A 24,133-nucleotide genomic window follows, 5' to 3' on the forward strand; every position below is an offset into this window, starting at 1 on the left:
GCTGATCCTAGCATTTGAATGATCAAAAGCAATTTACACAAATTGGCATGTGGTTACCAGTGGGAACCCTAAGATGATGTAAATTACTTACAAGAATCCTAGATACAAGCAGAACCTAAGAATTTATGCTGGCACTTGACACAAACCGGATTTCATCCATGCCAGTAGTTTAACACAAATAAATATGGTGTTATTGTTCAGAGTTAGAATATTTTTCCTCTAGGGTAAGTAAGACAGCCTAATAAGATTTCACATGATGGACTGATGGAGAAAATTGCTTTCTCTTGAAAAAATTACTACCTTTTGTCTTGTTTCCATTGGAAGAACACACATAACACACACACCTTGAAATATTGAAAGGGCTAAGTTATTTTAATCACCTGCTTTCAGGGAAAAGAAGTCACAAGAATTAGTTCAGATAACCATTAGAAAATGCTTTGCTGCTGTGCTTGCTCTCCCCATACTCATGGCACTTCCACAGACAAGCTATCCCATCAGCTGAAACAGAAAAAAGCCTGCTCTGATCTGGACTCAGCGCTATATGCAGGACTCTCCCTTTGTGACCTGTAAAACAAAATACATACAAAGATTGCAAGATACATCACAGTTCTACACTGATTATGCCAGTCACCTTCACCACCCCCACCCACAACATGGTTTGCTCCACTTTTACTATAGCAGCTCAAAATGCTGCTAAGGATTTGTGGAGCTGATATTACCTACAGGATATTTTCATACTGAAAAGAGCTGAAAGCAATTGCTTCTTAATTGTTGGGACTGTACCACATTGAGAAGACAATTCTTTCAAAGGAGAACATGGAACCTGAACTCTTGATTCTCCACTGCATTTACATCAGTACATCTGTGTTTGGCAATGTGTCTCACTGCTAAGCTTTCCCATTTGGCTGCACATGCCTTGCAGACAGCTTGCAGCTGATCCAACAACCATGAGATAGTGTCTCCAGCTTCTCAGTTATTATTGTTAAGGAGATCTTTTAACAGTGATCCCACCAAATAATTTATTGGAAGTGTATATTGTGCTTTTCTGTAATTATAGTAAACTTTGGAAGCCAGACATTACCCCCATTTAGCAGCCAAAAAAATGTAAAAAATAGTTATTAACCTGGTTATTCAAGTATCAGTAGAAGGAACTGAAGGCAGAAAGAGTCTGGTATTAAACTGAGACTGTTCAGACCTGTACTGACCACTGCTCTCCTGTATCATCTAGCACAATGCCAACACTAAGCAAACGCATGAGGTTTTCAGGTACACAGACGCTTGAGAAATCAGACACCTTTTTACTCTAAGTTACTGGCCATTAGCTTCTCTGGTTGAGTGAGTTACTGACAATTGTGTTGCTGAATGAGTCAACCAAGGGGGAAAAAAGAAACTTCTGAGAAATAGCTTAACTCATATAAAAGAGAACAGATCAACCACATCTTAAGTGTGAAGGTGTGAAGGAAGGCTTGGGTGACCAACTCAAATGAAGTTGTGGGTAACCTACGTCCTCCCATCATCTGTATCTGACTTCTCCATGAACACGATGAAGATAGTACTTCTCTAGCTCAAAATAACATGTCCCACTTGAACTTGATCACTAGTAACAAATAATTTCAGCAGTGATTATTTTGCAGGTTTTGCTCCTTTTCAAGTTATTGAATGGTACATGATCTTTGTCGATATTTAAGACCACAAGTTTACAACCCAGTGAATTCTTTATACTGTCTCCATTCAGTAATAACTTTGAAGGAAAGCTGGAGATGTAGCCTTTGGAGACATTCAAATCTATCCACAACACTGACTCAAATCTAATTAGTAGTTTCAGTCAAAAAGGCTCAAAGGGGATAAGGAGAAATCAGAAAAGTTGAAATTACTCATTTTCATGTTTTCTGAGTGGAGAAGCCTAGGGTTTTATTTCATTGTTTTAAGTTCACACCCAGACATGTTTTAAAGCAATTACATATTTTGTTAGCTGGTATGTTTTCTTTGATCTACAAAAACTTTCTGAAGGGATGCAAATTTACATCTTAAATTAATTTTTTTTTTATCTAGTAAATTACTCTGTTTTACTAGAAGAATCTCAAACATTGATTCAGTGCTATAAAAAGGTTGCTGTCTTTCAGCTGTTGTTCTGTTCTGAATATGCTCAGTAATAGGCAACCTCAATTACTAAAATACTCAAGCGTAACTAACAGTGCCTCATTGTTAGCTGAGGACCCCAGCATTTTGCAGGAGGATTAAATGAGATTCAGTTACAATCTATCTGCTCATTTCTTTCGGTGTAAAACTCATGTGGTTAATGGTGTCTGAGGCTGATTTAGAACCATCTCACAGTCATCCAACACAGTATTTTTCTGAACGTATGTTGATACACTGACAACTTCTTCCAACATTAAATAGCTTATAGTAAGGTAACGAGAGCTTTCATAAGCAGGAATATATATGTATAACAATTATCTGGTCTTTTTGTTCATGAAAATGAATTGGTAAACTGAATACGAAACAGTAACCCTCTAGCTTCACCAAATTAACAATGCATTTGACTTACATGGTAAATGCTTTATGCCACACGCTATTTTCAAACATAAATCTAGGTTTCTTTTCAAATAATACATTCAAGACTTGCAGAGATTTGAGAAACCTCAAACTACGGTAGTTAATGATCACGTCACTTTCCAGACCATTTTTCAGAACACCACAGGACATGACCTTAAGAACTATACCTAAATTAGCAGGGATGAGGAATGAAAAGCAGCACAGAGAAGCAGCATTACACAAGGATAATGTGTAACCAGATCCACATACAGCTCTGCTGCCTTCTCTCTTCTGACCATCTGTTTTTGCCTCTCCTGTGCTTTCCTCTTATAGGCTGATGTTGAAGCCCTTGATTCCACCCAAGTTGCTGGCCCGAGGACAACATCCCAGAATAGCTGGGATTTAATAAATCAGGAGTTCAGTAAATGCATTAAAATGTAGCAATAGGGTATCAAAAATATTTCTAGATACCAACTGTTGGGTTAAAAATCCAAAGCTTCTTTGGCCCTACCTTGTCAATGAGTGTGAAAAAACAACTATACTTGTGAAAATTCAGCCAGTATGCAAGTAATTTGTTTTTTCTTTTAATTTCAGATGCTTCTTTTGGATCACTTCAGTTAGCAGTGAAACAAACAAAACTTAACAGACGTGAGTGACAGCAAGCATCAGAAATTAAAAGTCTTAATAGCATGGAACAACTTTCATGTGTAGTGTAGCCCACAGCTCCACAGACCAATACAGAGCTGCATGAAAACACCTTCTCTAGCTGTCAGCACAGCCTAAAGAAAACATGCTGCACTGCATTGCTCCACAGTCAAAATAACTAATTAAAACCCAGACAGCTCTAAATAACAGACGGATATTTCAAAGATCATTAGGAAGCTGGTTTAATATCCTTCCATTATGAACTATAAAACTGAAGAGCTATATCTAGTTTGAGTTATCTAGAAGGCCACCAGCCTAGAATATATTGGCAACAACCAGACATTAGCACACACAGTTCATGACTAGCAAGCCCTAGGGAGAAGTGAAAATCTACATCTTACACCTGGAATGGCCTTAGAAAATATCAGAGAATCTTATCACTGAAACCAAGGAATTTTACAGAAGCAACTTATATTATTATCTTAATAAGTCAACCTTTACAATCCCATACATCAGAATTGTGTGCATGAACAAATGCATGTGTGTAGGCAGAACGAGGAAGTGTAGGTGTCGGCTCTTTTATCTACATTTTATGTACATGTATAACATATGAACTCGCAAAAACACACTGATTAGGCAGATAGTTAACTTAAACATTTCTAACTATTAACTGAAATACTTGCCATAGAGTTCTGATGAATTCATAAGCATGGGATATGTCCATATTTTCATCTGATTTCCCGGAAGACCTTGTCCAGTCATCAGTTCACTGGTTTTGGGTAACCAGAGCAATGAACAAATCTATTGCAATTTAAAATTCTGTTTTAGTTTTCAGAAAGTGTCAACATGCCCCATTCGGTAGATTTAAAATGCTACCTATAATGTTTAAACAAGGTACTGAAAAATAGTGCCAGCAGAATATTTATTTATTTAGAAGGATCATTTCATTCCTTACAATGCTTTGAAGCACAGTTGTCTTATTGTTCTGTGCAAATGTGATAATGGCCGATCAGTATAAAATCAAAGCCCCTCCAACACATCCTCAGCTAAGTTGTAATAGCTCCAGGAAAATCAACAGCTATGCTGCTTCTTCCCAGCAGAGAACCTGTTCCTCTGTCTCCAAATATTCAAACTCCAGAGATGGATGTTTGCCCTCTGACTCTTAAACCTCTCCTGAACCCAGCACTCCAGCACTCAACATTCTCTTCACATTATGAGTTTTGGCCAAAATTTACTGCCAATAAGGAAAAGATGGTGAGGAGTGTCTGGCTGGGAGACCACCTCCTCTTTGATCACTTCTATGTGGAGACAGAAGTGGTGAATGAGAAACAACAAACTGCTTTTGCATCGAGTCACACACTGCAGTGCTGAATGAAGCACAACTGCACATCCAGAGAAAATCCTGCTGTTCCTCTGACCGCAGAACCACCCTCAAAGTCAGTGGGAGTTTGCCAAATGAGCACAGCTATACAAGAAGAGCATAGCCTAAGTATGCAAACATTTCCTCATTTCACCTGAGAGTCTGTAGCTGTACTTTGGATTATTTTCTCACGATTTATGTCCCAGACACGCAAAATCCCATCTTTCATTCCACCCCCTGTAGCAAGGACTTTGGACTGCCAAGGACACCAGTTCACAGCCTAAAAAAAACCAAAACAAACAAACAAAAAACTAGGAGAAAGAAAAGAGTATGTTTTGCTTAAAAGCTTAGTTGGAATATACATACAGCAGTGAAAAATCCCAAAACATCAAATGCTGCTTTCATTGCCATTGCTTCACAGTAGCCTACACTGTCCACAGAAGTTCATAAAACTCCAGTTTCTCTGCTTACCCTTCACAGGCCACAGACTCACACCTCATTACTAGAAGAACCCAGCAGGATACATTCTTAGTGCCAAGGCCAAGCCATCACAGAAGCCTAAACAACATGACTTACCAGACACCTGGTTTATTCTGAGACATCTCCAGGATATGCTAACGCCTAGACTGTAGCTGAAGAAAAGCTATTAAGAATTGAATTTCACTTATTTAAATAACCTACTCTAACCCTTCAACACCACTGCTTCAGGTCAGACTCAGATTTTTCTGGGAGGATAAACAGCTTACAAATGCTGGACTCCCCTGCCCCTTATTGATGATACTTGTCCCCCTCCCACACAGACTAAAACTTGATAAAGATGAAGAATTAAAGTTGCCTCCTTTCCAATTTCTTACTTCAGATACTTTGATACCAGCAGTGACACATCTTAATGGCACAAAAATAACTTAAACAAAGGAATTTTACAAACTCGAAAAAGCAAAATATTTTGTTTCTTAACTTGCAAGTATTGCACCACAAAAGTTTTCTGTGCAAAACAGAAGAGAGGATTATAAATTTTATTTCTATTTGGCACTATATTTACAAAGCCCTACTAATCCAGTTACAATTCCTAATCAAAAGTCTAGCAAACTTATCTGTGACTTAGAATGAGGAGAACTGGTCTTAAAACCAACTGCATCACAGACAAGGGTGAAGAAATGAACAGAAATTAATTAGATAATTTGCTAAATTCCCTAAGTTCATAGCATCAATGATTTCATGGCAGCAAATACAGAAAAGCAGGTATTACTTCTCTATACACCTTAACTGCTGAAGAATGAGGTATGGTTTTCAGTGGCTTTGACTGCAATGTCCCACCAGGATCACTAGGCCAGATATTCAATATACCATCACTTGACCCGCTTGCCAGCAACTGGTTGATTAGTGACCATTTCAGGCTGCAAATGCTCTGTTTGTTTTGGCAAAGAGTCCCAACATGGTGCTGAGCAACCCGAACATCATGGTGATGAATAGATCCTAATCTTGAACCACTGCAGGTAAGAAAAGACAATATGGGTTTATTGTTAAAGATGACAAACTGCATAATCACTCTGAAGCTTATTCAGTGTTTTCAGAAGCAAACCACATCAGAGCGAAAAATGCATGCAGAACAATGATATTACAGTAAAAGGAAACACAAACCACCTATCAAATGCACACCTTGACTATAAAGCTGGCTGACAATAGAAAAGAGCCAAGCAGCTGCTCAGTTCAAGTGAGGCAGAATACCCATTCTCTCTCATAATTTCCCTGAAGGTATATTGCATCATATGCCACTAATCTGCACCCTGCTCAACCCTCCCGTCATTTAATGTAAGCGCTTCCTGTTCTTCACGAAAAATGGTTTTATAAGATGATTTTTGCCTAGGCCACATACGACTCCATGCCCCAGAAAGAGACAGTATAAAACTCAATTGCTCTTGAAAGTTCTTACTAGCAGGTACCAGTGTTTTCCTTGGTTCTGTCCCCTCCCTTGTCCCCTTTCTCTATCTCATTTCCAGGCTTAAACAAAATCTGCACTGCTTGACACTGTCGCACTAACTGTCTGTTAGGAAATGGATTTGTGGTTCTAAAGCCAGTATAATCAGTCTACTAAAGGAAGGAAGAAATACTCTGCCTGGAAGCACAGCTACTGTTACAGTTTAGCTCCTGGATGTAGGTTTTAAAAATCAATAGTAGAGTTAAACGGAAAATACGGGAAACACTTTGCCATGCATTTTCCTTCCCTTCCCTACCAAGGATATTACCTACATTAAACTCAGGACAAACCAGAGGAGCTTCCTGCTAGAAATTCACACTGCCAACTATTCTGATGACACTATAAAAAACAGCAAGTCCAATAACACCCTTCCGGGTATCTGTGAAACAGACACTTGACATTGCTGTAATAAATTAATTCAAGGGAACAATGACGGGAGACTTTCCTACACTGACTCTTAGTATCTTGAGTGATTTGGAAGCTTAAAAAAAGCACATACAAAACTGACTGGTGTCAATAAATGTAATTCTATTGTGCTTGTATTACGGACTTGCCAAACTCTTGAAGTTCACAAAAGTCTGACAGATCCCATCCGAGTAGTGCTCTGGTGAATATGAGGCACATCTTTATGGAAAAATCTATGAAGACACATGGGAAAATGTGCATTATATGCAATGGAATTATCACTTGTCTCCTGAAGACTTGTATCAGTTTTTCCTACTAAATAATAAGCAGAAAATCTATCCAAGAGAAACAGAATTGGATTGTCAATGTTGGCCATATTAAAGTTTTCAGTAATTCTAGTGGTATGAGTGAGAAGGAACTGGGCTCCTGAGAATCCTGCCTGAAAAGAAACTTTCCACTTGGCATAAAAAGAAAGAAGAACTATTTGCTTTTCACACAGAAGATGGCATCTGTTTTGCTAAAGACAAGTCAACAGAATTTTTGTGATAGGTTAATTTATGGTACTGAAATTTATTCACAGGTTCATGATTATGTACTGGACTATTTTTAACCATAGAAATCAGTATGTAATCCCAAAGTATCGATTATCCACAGTGAAGTTTACTGTTAGAATGCTGCTCATATTTTAATAATAACAAATAATGTCTTTTTGCTTCTTATATACATATTTGAACTCTGCCCTAATGTTAGAATCAACTGTTAACTCAACCTAATAACTGTAGTTCACAGGTTCCTGCTTCATTTTATCATCACATTCTACGCAGATCTGTAAGTTTCTGTTGTTTTCACTCTTTTGGCCCAGCTGAAATGCAAATTAAAAGAAATGCTTACTGTAATATGGTTTTGAGACTTGGCATTGGCAGGATGCTCTAGCTGCATCCTTGTAATTTAATACACTCAGCCTACCTACTCTGGCAACGGCATTTTCTCAACTGTTTTTTCAGCTGGTATCCTTGTACCTTACTCCACCCAGCAGACCTAAAAGCCAAACACCATCTTGTGAAATCAAATAAAACTACATCTAGTGTTTATGTCCAGAGATACAAGTTTCATTTTGAGTCTAAGCTTAAAGTCAGTCTACCCCTGCTATTATTTCTGTGTTTAAGTACAACAGAAGACTATCACATTTTTTTTTAATCATCAAGGCATCCATCATAAAGTCTCCCCTCAGCTCCTTCGAGTCTGAGCTACAGATCTGAAAGAAAGCAGGAGGAAAAAACCACGAGAGAGGACACTTGATCTTTCTCATCTGAGTACCCATACTGAAATAATTTCTAAGTGTAAAATACTAAACAACTAGTGTAGAATTCACCCTTGGCAAATCAAAGGTCAACCACTTCAGTCCTCCTGGGGTTGTGGATAACAATGAGCTGGCCTTGTAGATAAAGAGCTAGAGAGAGGGGTGTGCAACTCTTATCAGCTGTGCTTCACTGTGCATCTGAAAAGACAGATGCGGTTTTTTATCAGTGGAGGGGCATGCCCTCTCCCCAGCACCAAGGCTATGACCATGGGAGTCGCAGACCCACTGCAAAAAACACCATTTCAAGCTCAAGCTTTGTACAAGAGCTACAGCCTCCACATCCTAATGAAATTCTGCAAGAGATGACAGCTTTCTGGAAGGAAATTAGGAAACAGAAACTAAAGAGGCAGGCTAAATCCCCTTTGGCTGCTTTCCTACCACACACTACATCTACACGTGACTTCTGAGACGGCCGATAAGTAGAGAGGAAGGATAAATCACCTTTGAGCAAAGCCAATGAAAACAGCAAAAGCAAACGGGGATTTGTCTAAGTAAAAGCAGCAGGGCTCTTTCTGAGAATATACTATACCACTCACCTACTTAGAATATAATGATTCCAGCTCAGAGCTCCAACTACAGAGAGGTGACCAAACATATTTCTCAGTCTCTTTTTGGTTTCAATGTCCCACAGCTGCCAACCCAAAACAAATAAAAAATACAAATTAAACAAAAAAAATATTATTATTTTTTTTCTCATTATTTGTTTGCAAGTAAGCCACTGCCCAGTTCTGAGCTGACATATGGACAACCTCAAGATCATTTATTTCACAAGTAAGACAAGGAGTATTTCCAGATTTTGGCACCTGTATCAGTGATGCTGAAGTCAGACAGGATTGAAGGGAATACATATCTCTAAAATTATTAATTTACACGTCAGTATTTGGAAGTACATACTTGAAAGCACTGGTCTTCAGTACCTTCAGATGGCTGACTCAGGACTGCAGTGGGTAGGTCCCTGTATTACCAAGCATCTCACCCAAAGTCCCACAGAAATGTTTTGGTAATAGGGCTGTCCTATAACAGCAGGCTGACAGGTATGTGTATAGTCAGACCAAAGTAAAATTCTTGTCTGTGAACCCACCAGGAGAGTTTTGGCTAGAGTGATATTAGCAAGAGAGAAGAAAAAATAGCCTGTCCTGAGTAAAATAATTTAATGAAATAATTCCTCTTACTGGTGAAAAAAAAATATCTGATTGCCTCTGGACAACTGAATCATTAATTCAGTCATCAGTTTTTAGTTTCTTCAGAGGCTCTACAACATATATATATCACTCGATGTCACAAAACCATTCAGAAAGATGCAGAATGATACAAGGAGGTGCTATCAATTGTCTCCTGAAGAGTTTTTCTATAGTTTAGCCAATTTTTAAATTTGTTTCCTTAAAGTAATAAAATTAATAAAAGTTTTCTTGTAGCCACTCTATCTAAAAATGGAGAAAGACTAGAAAAATAAATTATCTAGTACTTGCACTTCACCATCACTGGTGCCAATTGCAAGGCAAGTTCCTTCTTTTATCCAAGCCAGAGATGAAATGTATTTGGAACTAGAATTCAAGTCAATGCTTTCAATGGCTTGAAGAGTTCCTCCATTCCAGATGTGTGCAGCAGGTCCTACAGCAATAGCAATGAGATTTTCAAGGCTCCAGTCCAGTATGTTTAGATCTAGAAAAAAGCCATTAAAAATTACTAAAAAAAAAATTAAAAAAAAATAGAATGGGATAAGGGGAGTATGGTTTGGGGGAGAGAGTCTTCTTTGTTTAATAGCTGTGGAAAAATTTGAAGTGAATGCTTGTATGAAATCGTACTAGGAAGTATTCCTCCTACATGATGGACAATATCTCTAACAAGCCAAGGACTTCATAAGACTAATCTCCACAGACTATAAGTTTGCACAGCAGGATCTGACTTACAGCAACCCCACAAAAATTTTCAAATCTATCACCCTCCACTTTGGATCACCACATCACTCATTCTAATTTCTGCCACCAGAAATGAGGACCCTCCTTTAACAGCTACAGTTCCAGAATCAGCCTTGTTCCACAGTAATTCTTGTTATTGAGGAAGACATAGGAGAGATTCAATATGTTACAGGTTGTCCTGCATCCTTGGGTTAATTACATTTACCCTGCACATGATAGAAAAAAAATGCAGAAAGGGATCATGTAGGATATGGAGAAGGCTGAGGCGCAAAAATAACCTCTACCCACACCATCCAAGTTGCAGAAGGCAGAAGGCAGAGGCAGAGACTGGGAGAAGGAATATCCCCCCACTGTAGCAGAATAGGTTTGAGACTATCAAAAGAACCTGAGAATGTGAAAGTCCGTGGGACCTGATGAGATCCATCCACGGCTCCTGAGAAAACTGTCAGATTAAGGTGCAAAGCCGCTTTCCACCATATTTGAAAAGTCACAGCAGCCTGGTGAAGTTCCCATGGACTGGAAAAGGGGAAACATAATCCCCATTTTCAAAAAATGGAAAAAAGGAAGATTTGGAGATCTACGGACTGCTCAGTCTCTTCTCTGTGCCTGGCAAGATCACGGAGCTGATCTTCCTGGAGCTCTGCTAAAGCGTACAGAAAATGTGGAGGTTGATAGCAACCAACCTGGCTTCATCAAGGGGAAACTGTACCTGAAAAATCTGGTGACCCTTTACAAGGATGCCACAGCATTAGAACAACTGACATCATCTAACTGGATAGACTTATGCCTAGGAGCCTAGGGAGGCTGGGCTTACTCTAAGAATGCAATGATGAAGAAACAGGAGCAGGCTTGTCCCTGTGTGCCAGAAAAGCAGCCGGTGGGGAAGAAGACTGGCCTGGTTGAGCAGGGAACTACTGCAAGAACTCAGAAATAAAAAAAAAGAGTGTGTCAACTCTGGAAAAAGGGGCAGGTGAATCAAGAAGTATTCAAGGATATTGTAAGGGCATGTAGAAAGAGAATTAGAGATCCAAAGCTCAGCTAGAACTTAAACTATCAATCTCTATAAAGGATAATAAAAAATGCTTTTATAAATACATTAATAACAAAAGGAGGGTCAGGGAAAATCTTTATTCCTTATTGGATGGGGGGGGGGAAAACTTAGTAATGGAGGACAAGGAGAACACTGAGGTTCTTAACACCTTCTTTGCCTCAGCCTTTAACAGAAACAATTGCTACCCTCAGGACAACTGGGCTCCTGAGTTGGTTGACAGGGATGGGGAGCAGAACCCCCCTCCTGTAATCCAGGAGGAAGTAGTTAGGGACCTGCTGTGTCACTTAGATCCCAACAAGTCCATGGATCCGAATGGGCTTCATCCTAGGGTCCTGGGGAGTCTGGTGGAAGAACTGGCCAAGCTGCTCTCCATCATTTATCACCAGTACTGGCTGACTGGGGAGGTCCCAGATGACTGGAGTTTGGCAAACATAATGCCCATCCACAAGAAGGGCTGGAAGGAGGATCCAGGGAACTATAGGCCTGTCAGCCTGACCTACCTGCCTGGCAAGATTATGGAACAGATCATCCTGAGGGCCATCAAGCGGCATGTAGAAGACAACCAGGGGATCAGGTCCAGCCAACATGGGTTTAGGAAAAGAAGGTCCTGCCTAACCAATCTCATCTCCTTCTATGACTGAGTGAGCTGCCTAGTGGATGAGGGGAAGGCTGTGGATGTGGTTCTACCTTGACTTCAGCCAAGGACTCTGACACAGTCTCCCACAGTATCCTCCTGGAGAAGCTGGCAGCCCATGGCTTGGACAGGTGCCCCCTTTGCTGGGGTAAAAACTGGCTGGGTGGCCCAGAGCCCGAGTGATGGTGAATGGAGCTGCATTCAGCTGGTGTCTGGTGACCAGTGGTGTCCCCCAGGGATCAGTACTGGGCCCAGTCCTATTTAACAACTTTCTTGATGACCTGGATGTGGGGATTGAGTGTCCACCCTCAAAGTTTGCAGATGACACCAAGCTGGGGGGAGTGTTGATCTGCTGGAGGGCAGGAAGAAGCTGCAGGAGGACCTGGACAGGCTGGGGCAATGGGCCATATTGTATTGAAATCTATAACTGAAGGAAACCAGGTGAGAGTTAGCTAGTACAGATTCTAGGATTTGATCAGTTTGAAAACTGGGACAGGCAGTTTTCAAAAATGCATCCTTAAAAGAAAAATGGCATCAAGCATATATCCTGCAGAGCTTCCATTTTATGCGACAAGTGACCAACCTTCACCATCTTCTTGAAACATACACAAGAATTCCCAGTCTCTGCAAAAACCACCACACAAGACAAATAAACTTACAGTAATCATTGCGCAAGCCACTAATATGAAGTTTCACTTCTGGCTCCAATGGCATGGAAGGCTTCATGATGGTAACAGCTCTAAACTCACTTTGGGGCCCCCCTCGGCATCCTGTATTTGAAGATTCATCACACACAAATCAGTAATGTAAAACACCACCAGTTTTTCTCAGATCTAAGTCATTCACATTCTCACTATATTTGTCTCTCCATGGTCAAGAAGAGGCCCAAATGATCTAATTTATCCTGGGTAGGCTCAAAACACTAAACACCTTATACCACCTCTTTCAAACCTACATGTTTTCAGTCACCTAGAACAGAGAATAGGCTCCACAATATTTTGTTTAAATTGTACCACAGCTCAACACAGAACATGAGTTTTTTTGTCCTTTTTGCCTTAGCTTTCTGTTGTACATTCTTAGTAACAGTATGTTTCATATAGGCTCTCCCACTTCAAAACCCCCTCACACAGCAATTAATTTTTTTTTGCTTTCTGGTGTTAATCCCCCACCAAAAGATCTCCCCCATCAATACCTAAACACAGGAAAAGGGTTTTAAAGCACACACCCTTTGATCACAGCACACTGAGTTTGTGACAACGCATACATGAGAAAAAAAAGCAAATAAAATATGAGCAAGCAGAAGAGTCATCCTTTGTGGTCATTGTCTGCATTATTCAGTAAGGACTTCTCAACATCACAGAAAAAGGCCAGCTCATTAGCAATATGAATCATGTAATGCTAGATATTTATGTGTAAGGAAATATTTTGCTGTAATGCGCAGAGCAGAAAGCTGGAGATTCATGTCTATACTTTCTCTGTTTTGACTTTATTTTTTAATTATTTTACAGAAAGGAGCACCTAGAGCAAATATCAAAAGTTTAAGGGACAGAAGACATCACTTATCTGTCCAACTAACCTTCTATGTTCCTAAATATTCAGCACTGGCAAAGTTTTTGTGCTCTGTAACTTAAACACACATACAAGCATCCTATATGGAAGTCCAATGAAAAATCTGGAGAACTTATTTCACACAGTCATTCCCTACTCTGTCCTAAATCTTATCCCCTAATCTAAACTTATTTTTGGCCAGACAACAAATGTTTCCCCATTCAGCTGTGGTGGTTATCTCTCTCCAAATAAAGACAGAAGATGAGCAAGGGAAGGCCACAGTTATTTTCTTTTGTATCTAAAACTTCATGGAGTTAAAACAATCAAGTGGGCAACCATCTCAGATCTGCCCAATGTGATATGTACCACTGCATTTTATACCCAAAAGAGTCTAATATTACTGAAACGAGATTTCTCTGTACAGAAAATTCTGTATTTCTAATACCTATATATTTGGGTTTGTTTTTTTAAAACTTTACCAAACTTTTCTGAACCCAGCCAAGCAAGATAATTCAGGAAAACTAAGCTGCCTAACTGTAACAGTTGGATGAATGAAAACATTTCTGAAACACTCTGAAAATGTTTTTCTTCTTTAACATTGGTAGCTGGTATTTAACAGTGAGATATAAAGGATTAAATCATTGCTGTAACTCACTCCAGATTTCTTTTATCTCATAATTAATCTACCCCAAATTCATACTGACCACATTTTCAGCTCTATTCACATACTTCATAGATACACAAATGTGCATAACAAGCTTTTTAATTAGTGGAAATTAAGGTTAATTACACCATTTTGCATTATTTTGCTTGGGTAATAGCAGGTATCTCTGACTTTTGATAGAAGTTCAGCTCTCATATGCCTGTGTCATGTCTCAAAATGAGACTCAGGAAGTGGTTAAGTTGTCAGTACTGTCACACCAGACCACTTCATCAACAAGTAAGTGGGTGGAATAAAACTCAGTATTTCTGATACCTATGTTAATTTGCCATCAAGAAAAAAAAACACTGTGATTAATCGCTACACTGTTGCTATTGATTGCTCTGAAATAAGTCCCATTTGCATGGAGAAAAGCAACAAAGGAACACAAGACAATCACACAGACCCCAACATCTTCTACAGGAGCTGAACTCCAGATTAATAAAGAAGTTGCTTCTCAGTGTTTTCACATGAGCATGAATCAGCCCTGGCATGCACAAACCCAGAATACACAGAAACAGCCTGATCACCAAAACAAACCATTTGTCCAAGACAAAAAACAACAAAATATGATGTTTAATGAACTGCCTCATATTCAAGTAACTCTGGGAATGTCTGTGTAATTTCACGGGTTATAGCTCCCCATATCCCCCCTGTTTTCAAATTGCCAGATCATTCACACTCCCTTACACTCAGTCATTCCTAGGATAATCTTTTGGAGCAAATTAAATAACTCTCCTGCAGAATAAACCAGAGGCAGTGCTAAAGACAGACTGCTCCAGCTACCTTTCCCTTTAGTTAGGAGCAACAAGACCCCACCACCTTTGCATGTCTTCCATTCTCATGTACCAAAGAGTCCATATGATACATATTCTGTGCCCATTCTGCAGCATAACCCCACTTTATTTGTAAGGCTCTGAAACTGAAAAGCCAAAAGGAAATTAATGTTTAGTGTCACCGATGTGTCAGACAAAGCCCAAAGGAGAGCCAGGTAAAGTACTAGGGTTCAACAACACTGGAGGAGAGGGAGTACGAGCTCTCCACAGGTTGTGGGAACTCTAGAAGTAGCCTCAACCAGAGCAGTGAGATCACAGCCACTCTGTATTAGTCTGTAACACTTGCTGGAAAAGGGAGATATACTTGTTTTCCAGTACAGATGCAGCCAGCTGTATCTTACTGTTCAGTGTGCATGACAACATTCGTTACATTGGAACATACCTTTCCAGATGCAATTGGTATTTTCACACACCTTCACAATACCACTTTCCAGACTGCTACATCTAGCCTCCTGGACCATTAGAAGCTGAGAAGGATGTTTCTGCCAATACATTGAAGTGAAAACATGACAGTATTGATAAAATCTGTCAAAAAAAACCACATTTAAGCATCACAGATAACACAATTCCTATCAAAAGGCTCAACACTCGCTACATAAAAGCTTCAAGACAGCTTGTCTCTTGGATGGGATATTAGTAACAAAGACAGAACACCAGTGTTGAAATCATATACTCTTAACTTGAGCCACCATCCTTCCTTCCATAAAACATCAATTCACTGCTAGTGATCACACAAACTTTCACAAAGCTTTTTGAACAAAGCCATCTTATCCATGGAAGAGGTCCCAAGCCCTGTACATCTGTAAGTACTATCACAGGTCACCTGTCAAACCTTAGGGCCCCTTGTGCTTTTCTGAACTGGCTAATTTTACAAGCATATAGTGCCATGTTTTCTGCATGAAGATTATGTCTGATGCCTTAGGTTTACTCTAGGAGGGAAGATCAGTTTTGTGGTGCCTCCACTGCAGCATGAGACCTACTGGATATCAGAGTTCTCTCTCAAATCAGGGTCCCAGAGCCTGGGCTCCACAATCCCATTCCTTAAACCAGTATTAAAACATGAAACTAAAAATATATACAAGGTTTCCCAGGGAAATAAGATTTTTTTAATTACATTATAATTTCCCTGGGTGTCAGAGCTAATGCAGCAAAGGGAAATCAGGAAAAAAAAAAAAAAAAAAGGGAAAAAAAAAGAGGTTAAGACTTTAGTCAAGATTCAGGAAAAGCCTCATATCAGCTCACACAAATTAATCTCTTCACCAGTCCCTAGTAATATGTATTTCTTCACAACATTCACTGAGTTGAATGCTCTGATGTCAACTGTCTGTTTGGGTTGTAATTCTTTATTTACAGTCAGGTGGAAATGCAGCTGATGTTATTACCAGCCACTCAAGATTAGTATGTTCTTCCTCCAATGTCTGTGAAATCTATTCTTCCAAGCACATTCAGTGTTATTCTTCTTCAGAATTCTGTTACAATCATTATAACAAATGACTTACAAAAACAGCTGGGAAAAAAAGTATTTTTCCTTTATACAACCCAGCTGTTCTACAGCAGGCCTTCAGGCACTTTCTGTATGATTTACACAGACAACTTGGCAGAAAGCTAATCAGATTGCTTGGATCTGTGTCCCTCTAAAATAAATGCAGACATTTATGTGGAAAACCAATTGTGTATACAAGGAAGTAATCTTCTGGCCCACAGAGACCACACACAATCACTGGAATGTGAGATGATATTTTAAGTGCATCCCATCCTTTTATGGTACCAGGTAGCACAAATTGAATAGTGATTAATTGCTATACCAAGAGAGTAAAACAGATTTTCATACGGTTTTAGCCAAGACTGACTTCCAAATGGTTTTAGGAAGAGCTTGATTTTTTATCACCCCACAATGTTGTCACAAAGACCTCCACACCACACTTCTGGGAAACGGTTGCAGTCCTCCACGTAGAGTTCTAAATACCTTAGTTCTAATTCAACTCCTGCTTGTATATCACAGTGTAATTCTAGGTTAAGTCACTTCACTGTAGAGATGAAAAACTGACATATGTGAGACTGACACATGGTTCATATTGTGACCAGCACTGTTTAGTATCTTCATCAACGATACAGACAGTGGGATCAAGACCCTCTCAGCAAATTTGCAGATGACATCAAGCTGAGTAGTGTGGTTGACATACCTGAGGGATGAGATGTCATTTAGAGGGACCTGGACAAGCTCAAGAAGTGGGCCCACGTGAACCTTATAAAGTTCAACAAGGCCAAGCGCAAGGTCCTGCATCTGAGGGTTGAAGGGATTGAGAGCCCTGCCAGTAAGGACTTAGGGGTACTGGTGGCTTAAAAGCTGGCCACGAGCTGGCTATGTGCACTACAGCCCAGAAAGCCCATTGTATCCTGGAATGCATCAAGAGAAGGGTGGCCAGCAGGTTGAGGGAGGTGATTCTGCCCCTCCACTCTGCTTGCATGAGACCCCACCTGGAGTACTGTGTCCAGCTCTGGAGTCCTCAGTAGAAGAAAGCCATGGACCCATAGGAATGGCTCCAGAGGAGGGCAACAAAAGTGATCGGAGGGCTAGAACACCTCTTCTGCAAGGAAAGCTATGAGGAAAGGCTGAAAGAGTTGGGGTTGCTCAGCCTGGAGAATAGAAGGCTCTAAGGAGACCTTACTACAGCATTTCAAAATTTAAAGGGGTCTTATAAGAAAGATAGGACAGACTTTTTAACAGAGCATGCAGCAACAGGACAAGAGGTTTTAAACTAAAAGAGAGTAGATTCAGACTAGATATAAGGAACACATTTTTTACAATGAGAGTGAGGTTGCCCAGAGAGGTAGGTGTCCCATCGCTGGAAACACAGGGCTCTAAGCAATGAGATCTTCACAGAAAGAAGATCTTCTTACTTCACAGAAAGTTCTTATCATCTCACAAAACAACAACAAAAAACAACAGCAACAAAAAAACAACAAACAAACAAACAAAGTCTTATTAAATTTCCCTGTGGGGTAGTTTCAACAAAGATTACTAAATGCACTGTGTTGTGTATTTGAACAATTCACAGACTCTTCAATCAGATCATGAAAGAAGGTGGGAAGGAAGAAAACATTGCTGTTGAAAAGAAGGCTTTCTTAAACTGTTTTGGTTATCAAGAAAGGAAATGATTGCCCCAAGGACCAGGTTTCCCAGAATGATGTAAAAGCATGGTCTTTTTCCAACACTCAACGACTTTCAACATGCAATTATTCCTGACACAACCTCTTTTTCTTAGGAGTTGAGCTTGACACCCTCAGATAAACTTCTAAATAGTATTAAGGATTATAAATCACTATAAACAAGGACCTTGAGTACGCATCTCTGAGGCAACCTGAAGCAACCTTCTGCAAGTTGTAGTCAAAAAATTAATCACATGAAAACAGCTATCAGCATTTTCAGTACTGACCTTGCAACTAGTTCAATCAAGAAAAGGAGAGAACAAGAAAAAGAATGGTCACTGACTAAACATGTACAATTTAATAGATTCATAGTCACAATTAGACAGTACTAAAACAGAGAGGTGATTTTGAGTGTAACGTCATGTTAATAACTTTTACTAACACAGACAAGTATCATCATGCTTCACTTGACAAATGAATTTTCAATAAGCTCGTGAACAGAAACAGGTGAGTGGTTGGTGCGTAGGTTTCTTGAAGATGACCAAAAATAAATAGGTAATGCCTAAAAAGAAAAATGGTGTGTCAGTATCCACTACGAAAAATGAAAGGATAAAGTATACAACAATATAGAACAACAGCTAAATGGGAAGTTATCAGAAATACAGAACAACAGCTAAATGGAAAGTTATCAGAAGTCCTTGTTTCACATGTTAGACAGATTGATTCAACGTGTTCTTTCACTCCTGGCCAAGAATCTGAACTTCTATTATCACAAAAAAACCCCTTACTCTCAGAGAGCTATTTTTAAGCAAACTTTTAATAGCATCTCATGCTGTCTACGTGACAAAATGAACATCCTGCACAACTGAAGAAATTGTCTTCTTCACACACAGTGATTATTAAAGCAAGTGGAAAACTGAGTCATTCATTATTTTCATGCATATTTCTTACAATGTAAGTTTGCCCTCAGAGGTATATTGAGGGCTTCATCAGCTTGGTTTCAATTTTAGTTTGCAGGACGATAGCCTGGAGGAAGTAGAGAGATGAATCAAATGATAAAGCAACTTCTCCTCCCATTTCTCTAACTGACATTTCCTAAACAGACCTTCGATATAAGGAACACATTTTTTACAATGAGAGTGAGGTTGCCCAGAGAGGTAGGTGTCCCATCGCTGGAAACACAGGGCTCTAAGCAATGAGATCTTCACAGAAAGAAGATCTTCTTACTTCACAGAAAGTTCTTATCATCTCACAAAACAACAACAAAAAACAACAGCAACAAAAAAACAACAAACAAACAAACAAAGTCTTATTAAATTTCCCTGTGGGGTAGTTTCAACAAAGATTACTAAATGCACTGTGTTGTGTATTTGAACAATTCACAGACTCTTCAATCAGATCATGAAAGAAGGTGGGAAGGAAGAAAACATTGCTGTTGAAAAGAAGGCTTTCTTAAACTGTTTTGGTTATCAAGAAAGGAAATGATTGCCCCAAGGACCAGGTTTCCCAGAATGATGTAAAAGCATGGTCTTTTTCCAACACTCAACGACTTTCAACATGCAATTATTCCTGACACAACCTCTTTTTCTTAGGAGTTGAGCTTGACACCCTCAGATAAACTTCTAAATAGTATTAAGGATTATAAATCACTATAAACAAGGACCTTGAGTACGCATCTCTGAGGCAACCTGAAGCAACCTTCTGCAAGTTGTAGTCAAAAAATTAATCACATGAAAACAGCTATCAGCATTTTCAGTACTGACCTTGCAACTAGTTCAATCAAGAAAAGGAGAGAACAAGAAAAAGAATGGTCACTGACTAAACATGTACAATTTAATAGATTCATAGTCACAATTAGACAGTACTAAAACAGAGAGGTGATTTTGAGTGTAACGTCATGTTAATAACTTTTACTAACACAGACAAGTATCATCATGCTTCACTTGACAAATGAATTTTCAATAAGCTCGTGAACAGAAACAGGTGAGTGGTTGGTGCGTAGGTTTCTTGAAGATGACCAAAAATAAATAGGTAATGCCTAAAAAGAAAAATGGTGTGTCAGTATCCACTACGAAAAATGAAAGGATAAAGTATACAACAATATAGAACAACAGCTAAATGGGAAGTTATCAGAAATACAGAACAACAGCTAAATGGAAAGTTATCAGAAGTCCTTGTTTCACATGTTAGACAGATTGATTCAACGTGTTCTTTCACTCCTGGCCAAGAATCTGAACTTCTATTATCACAAAAAAACCCCTTACTCTCAGAGAGCTATTTTTAAGCAAACTTTTAATAGCATCTCATGCTGTCTACGTGACAAAATGAACATCCTGCACAACTGAAGAAATTGTCTTCTTCACACACAGTGATTATTAAAGCAAGTGGAAAACTGAGTCATTCATTATTTTCATGCATATTTCTTACAATGTAAGTTTGCCCTCAGAGGTATATTGAGGGCTTCATCAGCTTGGTTTCAATTTTAGTTTGCAGGACGATAGCCTGGAGGAAGTAGAGAGATGAATCAAATGATAAAGCAACTTCTCCTCCCATTTCTCTAACTGACATTTCCTAAACAGACCTTCTCTTTTCACCCATTTGTCAATAAGGTAGCATTCACATAACAGATTCCAGGCCAAAGATAAAGGAAAAAACACATTGGGAAAGCAAATACCCTAGCTGTGTCTTTGAATGTTGCATTACTCACCTGCTCCCTTTTCATTTCAGTTCTCTTGCTGTCTCTGTTATGTCTCCATTCCAAGCCTGCTGCAGCATGACTGCTAGGTAGAGTCACAACAGTTTTTGTGATGGAGAGTTTCTTGGGCTCCCGAGTTGTCACTGGAAAAACAATTTTAATGGAAATAATACCTTTAAAAACCATACACGGGAGTATTTGTCAGCTTTCCAGAATAGCACTGATTTTGTAGTAGCAGTACTCTAAAAGCAGATCTGACACACTACCAACACTTGAACTAGTCGCCCCACTTTATTTCTACAGCACTATGAATCTTACCCTAAAAGGAATGTCTAAAAAAGGTCAGATTGATAAGTCCCTTTGTAAAATGTGCTTATCTACTACTGTAGCCCACATCCAGCCTTAGATTTATTGACTGGTTATACAGCATCCTACTCCATAGGAAATCAATACCTGGTATTTCCCAGAACCATAGAGGCTTTCACCACTGCTAGTAGAGACAATATGCAGGACTTTCTGTTCTAGAAGCTGAAGTAGGGAAGATTTCACCTTGTTTTAGAACCTGAGTTTCCTGCAGCTGGGAATGTGTTATTTTAATAGCTCTGGTATTCCACTTAGCAGAAGACAGAATTGCACTTTCTGACCAACAGCCATGGCATCATAGGAACACATCGTGAACACTAAGCAGCATGTTTTATTTGTTCTCGAAATATTTCATTTATTAATCAATAAATAAGCCTTTTTTTAGACCCCCGTATGTTCTAGGCAGCTCAGCGAGCTCAGAGGCTCATTTAACCGTTCCTCAGCTCCCTCTGTCGTTGATGGAGAGAAACAGCCTTCCCTAGAGTCAGTTCTCCAGATCAAGTCTGGGTACTGAAGGTTTGTTTGCTCAGTGCTGTGAATAGTGCTCATTAAGTCCCTGAGTGTCCCGTGGCTGCTGTCCCTTTGTCAACACCAGAAGCCCTACACATTGGAGGAGAGACAGTAACATAAGGCAGATCTCTCCCTCCACGAGCATACATACAACACCCAGGCATGCAGACTGGTCCTAGTTCTGCACTTACAGCCAGGTCTGCAGCAGGGGTGTGTAAGGCAAAGGGGAAGCAGAAGACAGCGAAGAAGAGAGGCCTGTATGAATTCTCCTGCTCTCCTCAGTTATTGTTATCTATTCCAAATGCGAAGGTGCAGCAACAAACCCCGTGCACTGCTACAGCCCAGTGCAACTTAAGCTCAGTCCAGCCCAGCTCCCATCATACAGGAAAAAAAGACCGGCCTGCAATAGGCACTGCTCAGCTGGAGATGACACCTCCTGTCCTCCCCTTCCTTTCAGCCTGCTCTCCATGCCCACTGTCTGCACGACTGCTGTCACACGCGGCCTGCACACGGTGAGGGGCAGCCCCAGCCCTGCTGCCCCTCCGCCTGCCCTGGCTGCTGCTGCAGGCGGCCCAGCGCCCGGCAGCGGGACAGGAGGCCGCACCGCCCGCACCTTACACCGACTCCCCGCTCCGGCTGAGTTCAGAAGCCCCTCCACGAGGCCACCCTCGACAGGAAGGCCTTCCCTGGCACCCTGTCTGACCTGACGCGGAGGCCCCGTGCGGCTCTGCCTGCAGCCGCTGCCATCCTGCCAGCGCCGGGCTGCTCGCCACCGCCCGCGCCCACAGCCTCCTCCTAATGGAGCTCCTGAACTTGGAGTAGGTGATCCTCTCTGCGCCTGCAGCCTGCACAGGGAACACAGACACAACACCACGGTTAGGCGTGACTTGGTACCACGCTGTCCCTTCACGCTGTTTTAGCTCTTCCTCTGCCACGCCGCACGGGCTCAGCCCGCCCGAGAGCAGCAGCCATGGAAAGGGATGTTGGGTTTGAAGGTGTGACAGCATCACGCACCTGGGGGGAGACAGTGAGGGTGGAAAAAACAGCAGGAAACAAATTATTCTGGTCAGAGAAGTACCCCTTAAGGAACTGTCACACAAAAAGCCTGTGGCAGAGAAAAAAAATAAACTTATGTCACTCACACACTAGGCTATGGTGCTGGCCTTTGGCTGACCCGAGGCATCTCCAGACATTTAGCACAGGATCCTGGGTCTGGTCTTTCCTGAGAGATGGGCACTTGGGAAAACCCACGTGCTGGCTGTCTGGAACCGTGTTTGTTTTCTGATCTTCACACAAAGAAGCACTTAGCTCACTTTTGATTTCTGAATCTTCTAATCACAGCTGTGGCTTGCTCATGTTATTATTTTGTATATTATCTACACTTTCTAATGCATTAAGATACAGGCAAATTTTTATTTCTTATTTTCAAGTACATTCATAGAGCACTTTGTGTCAGAAAAACATAAAACACAAGAATGTATCAAGATTTCAAATATAAAAGTCTAGGTAATAGTGAATACTAATTTTTTTTCAGATAGCTTTCAAGTAATGTTTTAGGGAAAACAGAGAAAGTAACAGTAGTAAGGAAGCACAGCAAATATAATAGGCTTCTGGATCATTATTAGGTACTCCAGTAAATACTTAGAACATATTGAGAATTGTTATTATTTATTTCTGAAATAATATTAGATGCAAATTACAAGCTGTTGACACACAACATAGACATAAGGATTTTGTATGGCTTTTCTGAAATCAAACCCATTCAAACATGCTTTTAAGGCAGTATTAGACATCTGTGTTTGCTTGTTAAGTACAGGTTTGCTCATTTCAGCACAGAAGCCTGTGCCTCTTCTGTCCCCACCACCAAAAGATCATGCTGACAGGCCTCACTGCCAGGCAGAGATCAAGCCTCACGTGTCCTCAGATCAGAGGAAGCACCCATAAAAATACTGAAATCTCACAGTATCTCCAAAGCATCTCTCAGTTGTGCAGTACTGTGTGAAATTCTCTATACAGTCTTGTTAAACAAAATTAACATGGACCATAGCTGTTAGAGAACATTCTAGAAATAGCTGAACATACCACTATGACACTGTAAAAATCAACGCTAGTTTAGGTGGTATCAAAGTCACTGAAAAGCAACAGAGCTCTAGAGTCCAGGTTTTACCTTCAGAAAGTCCCATTCAATTATCATAGTTCAAAATAAGGGCAGAAAAAAAATCAGAGTAATAAAAAACCTGTGAGACAGAAATCACTATGCAATGGTGGTTTGGACTGTAAGGAATAGAGAGTTAGCAGAAACTTAACAAGCAACATGGGCTGAAAGACAAGTAATAGCTCAGAAAAGCCCAAGAACAGAAATGTGAGGAAGACAAAATTCTGAAAGACTAGAGGAAAACAGTGAATAGCAAGTGGAGAGAAAGTGAGAAGAACTGAGCAAGGCA

The 24,133-nt window shown here is 40.1% G+C and overlaps 1 protein-coding gene across 1 annotated transcript; it reads right to left on the reverse strand.

Moving 5' to 3' along the window:
* Nucleotides 1-409: 409 nt before the first annotated feature.
* Nucleotides 410-22,696, reverse strand: CDC20B (cell division cycle 20B). The gene is made up of 10 exons (XM_010005395.1): nt 22,393-22,696; nt 20,829-20,959; nt 15,354-15,453; nt 12,547-12,657; nt 9,749-9,945; nt 8,820-8,914; nt 5,802-6,030; nt 4,695-4,820; nt 3,864-3,981; nt 410-564 (listed from the first exon to the last, which is right to left on the reverse strand). The coding sequence occupies exons 1-10, from the start codon at nt 22,694-22,696 to the stop codon at nt 410-412; spliced, it is 1,566 nt and encodes a 521-aa protein (XP_010003697.1).
* Nucleotides 22,697-24,133: the final 1,437 nt, after the last annotated feature.

Source organism: Chaetura pelagica, unplaced genomic scaffold (assembly GCF_000747805.2).
Source record: "Chaetura pelagica isolate M959 unplaced genomic scaffold, ChaPel_1.0 scaffold37, whole genome shotgun sequence".
In the NCBI taxonomy this organism is placed as follows: domain Eukaryota; kingdom Metazoa; phylum Chordata; class Aves; order Apodiformes; family Apodidae; genus Chaetura; species Chaetura pelagica.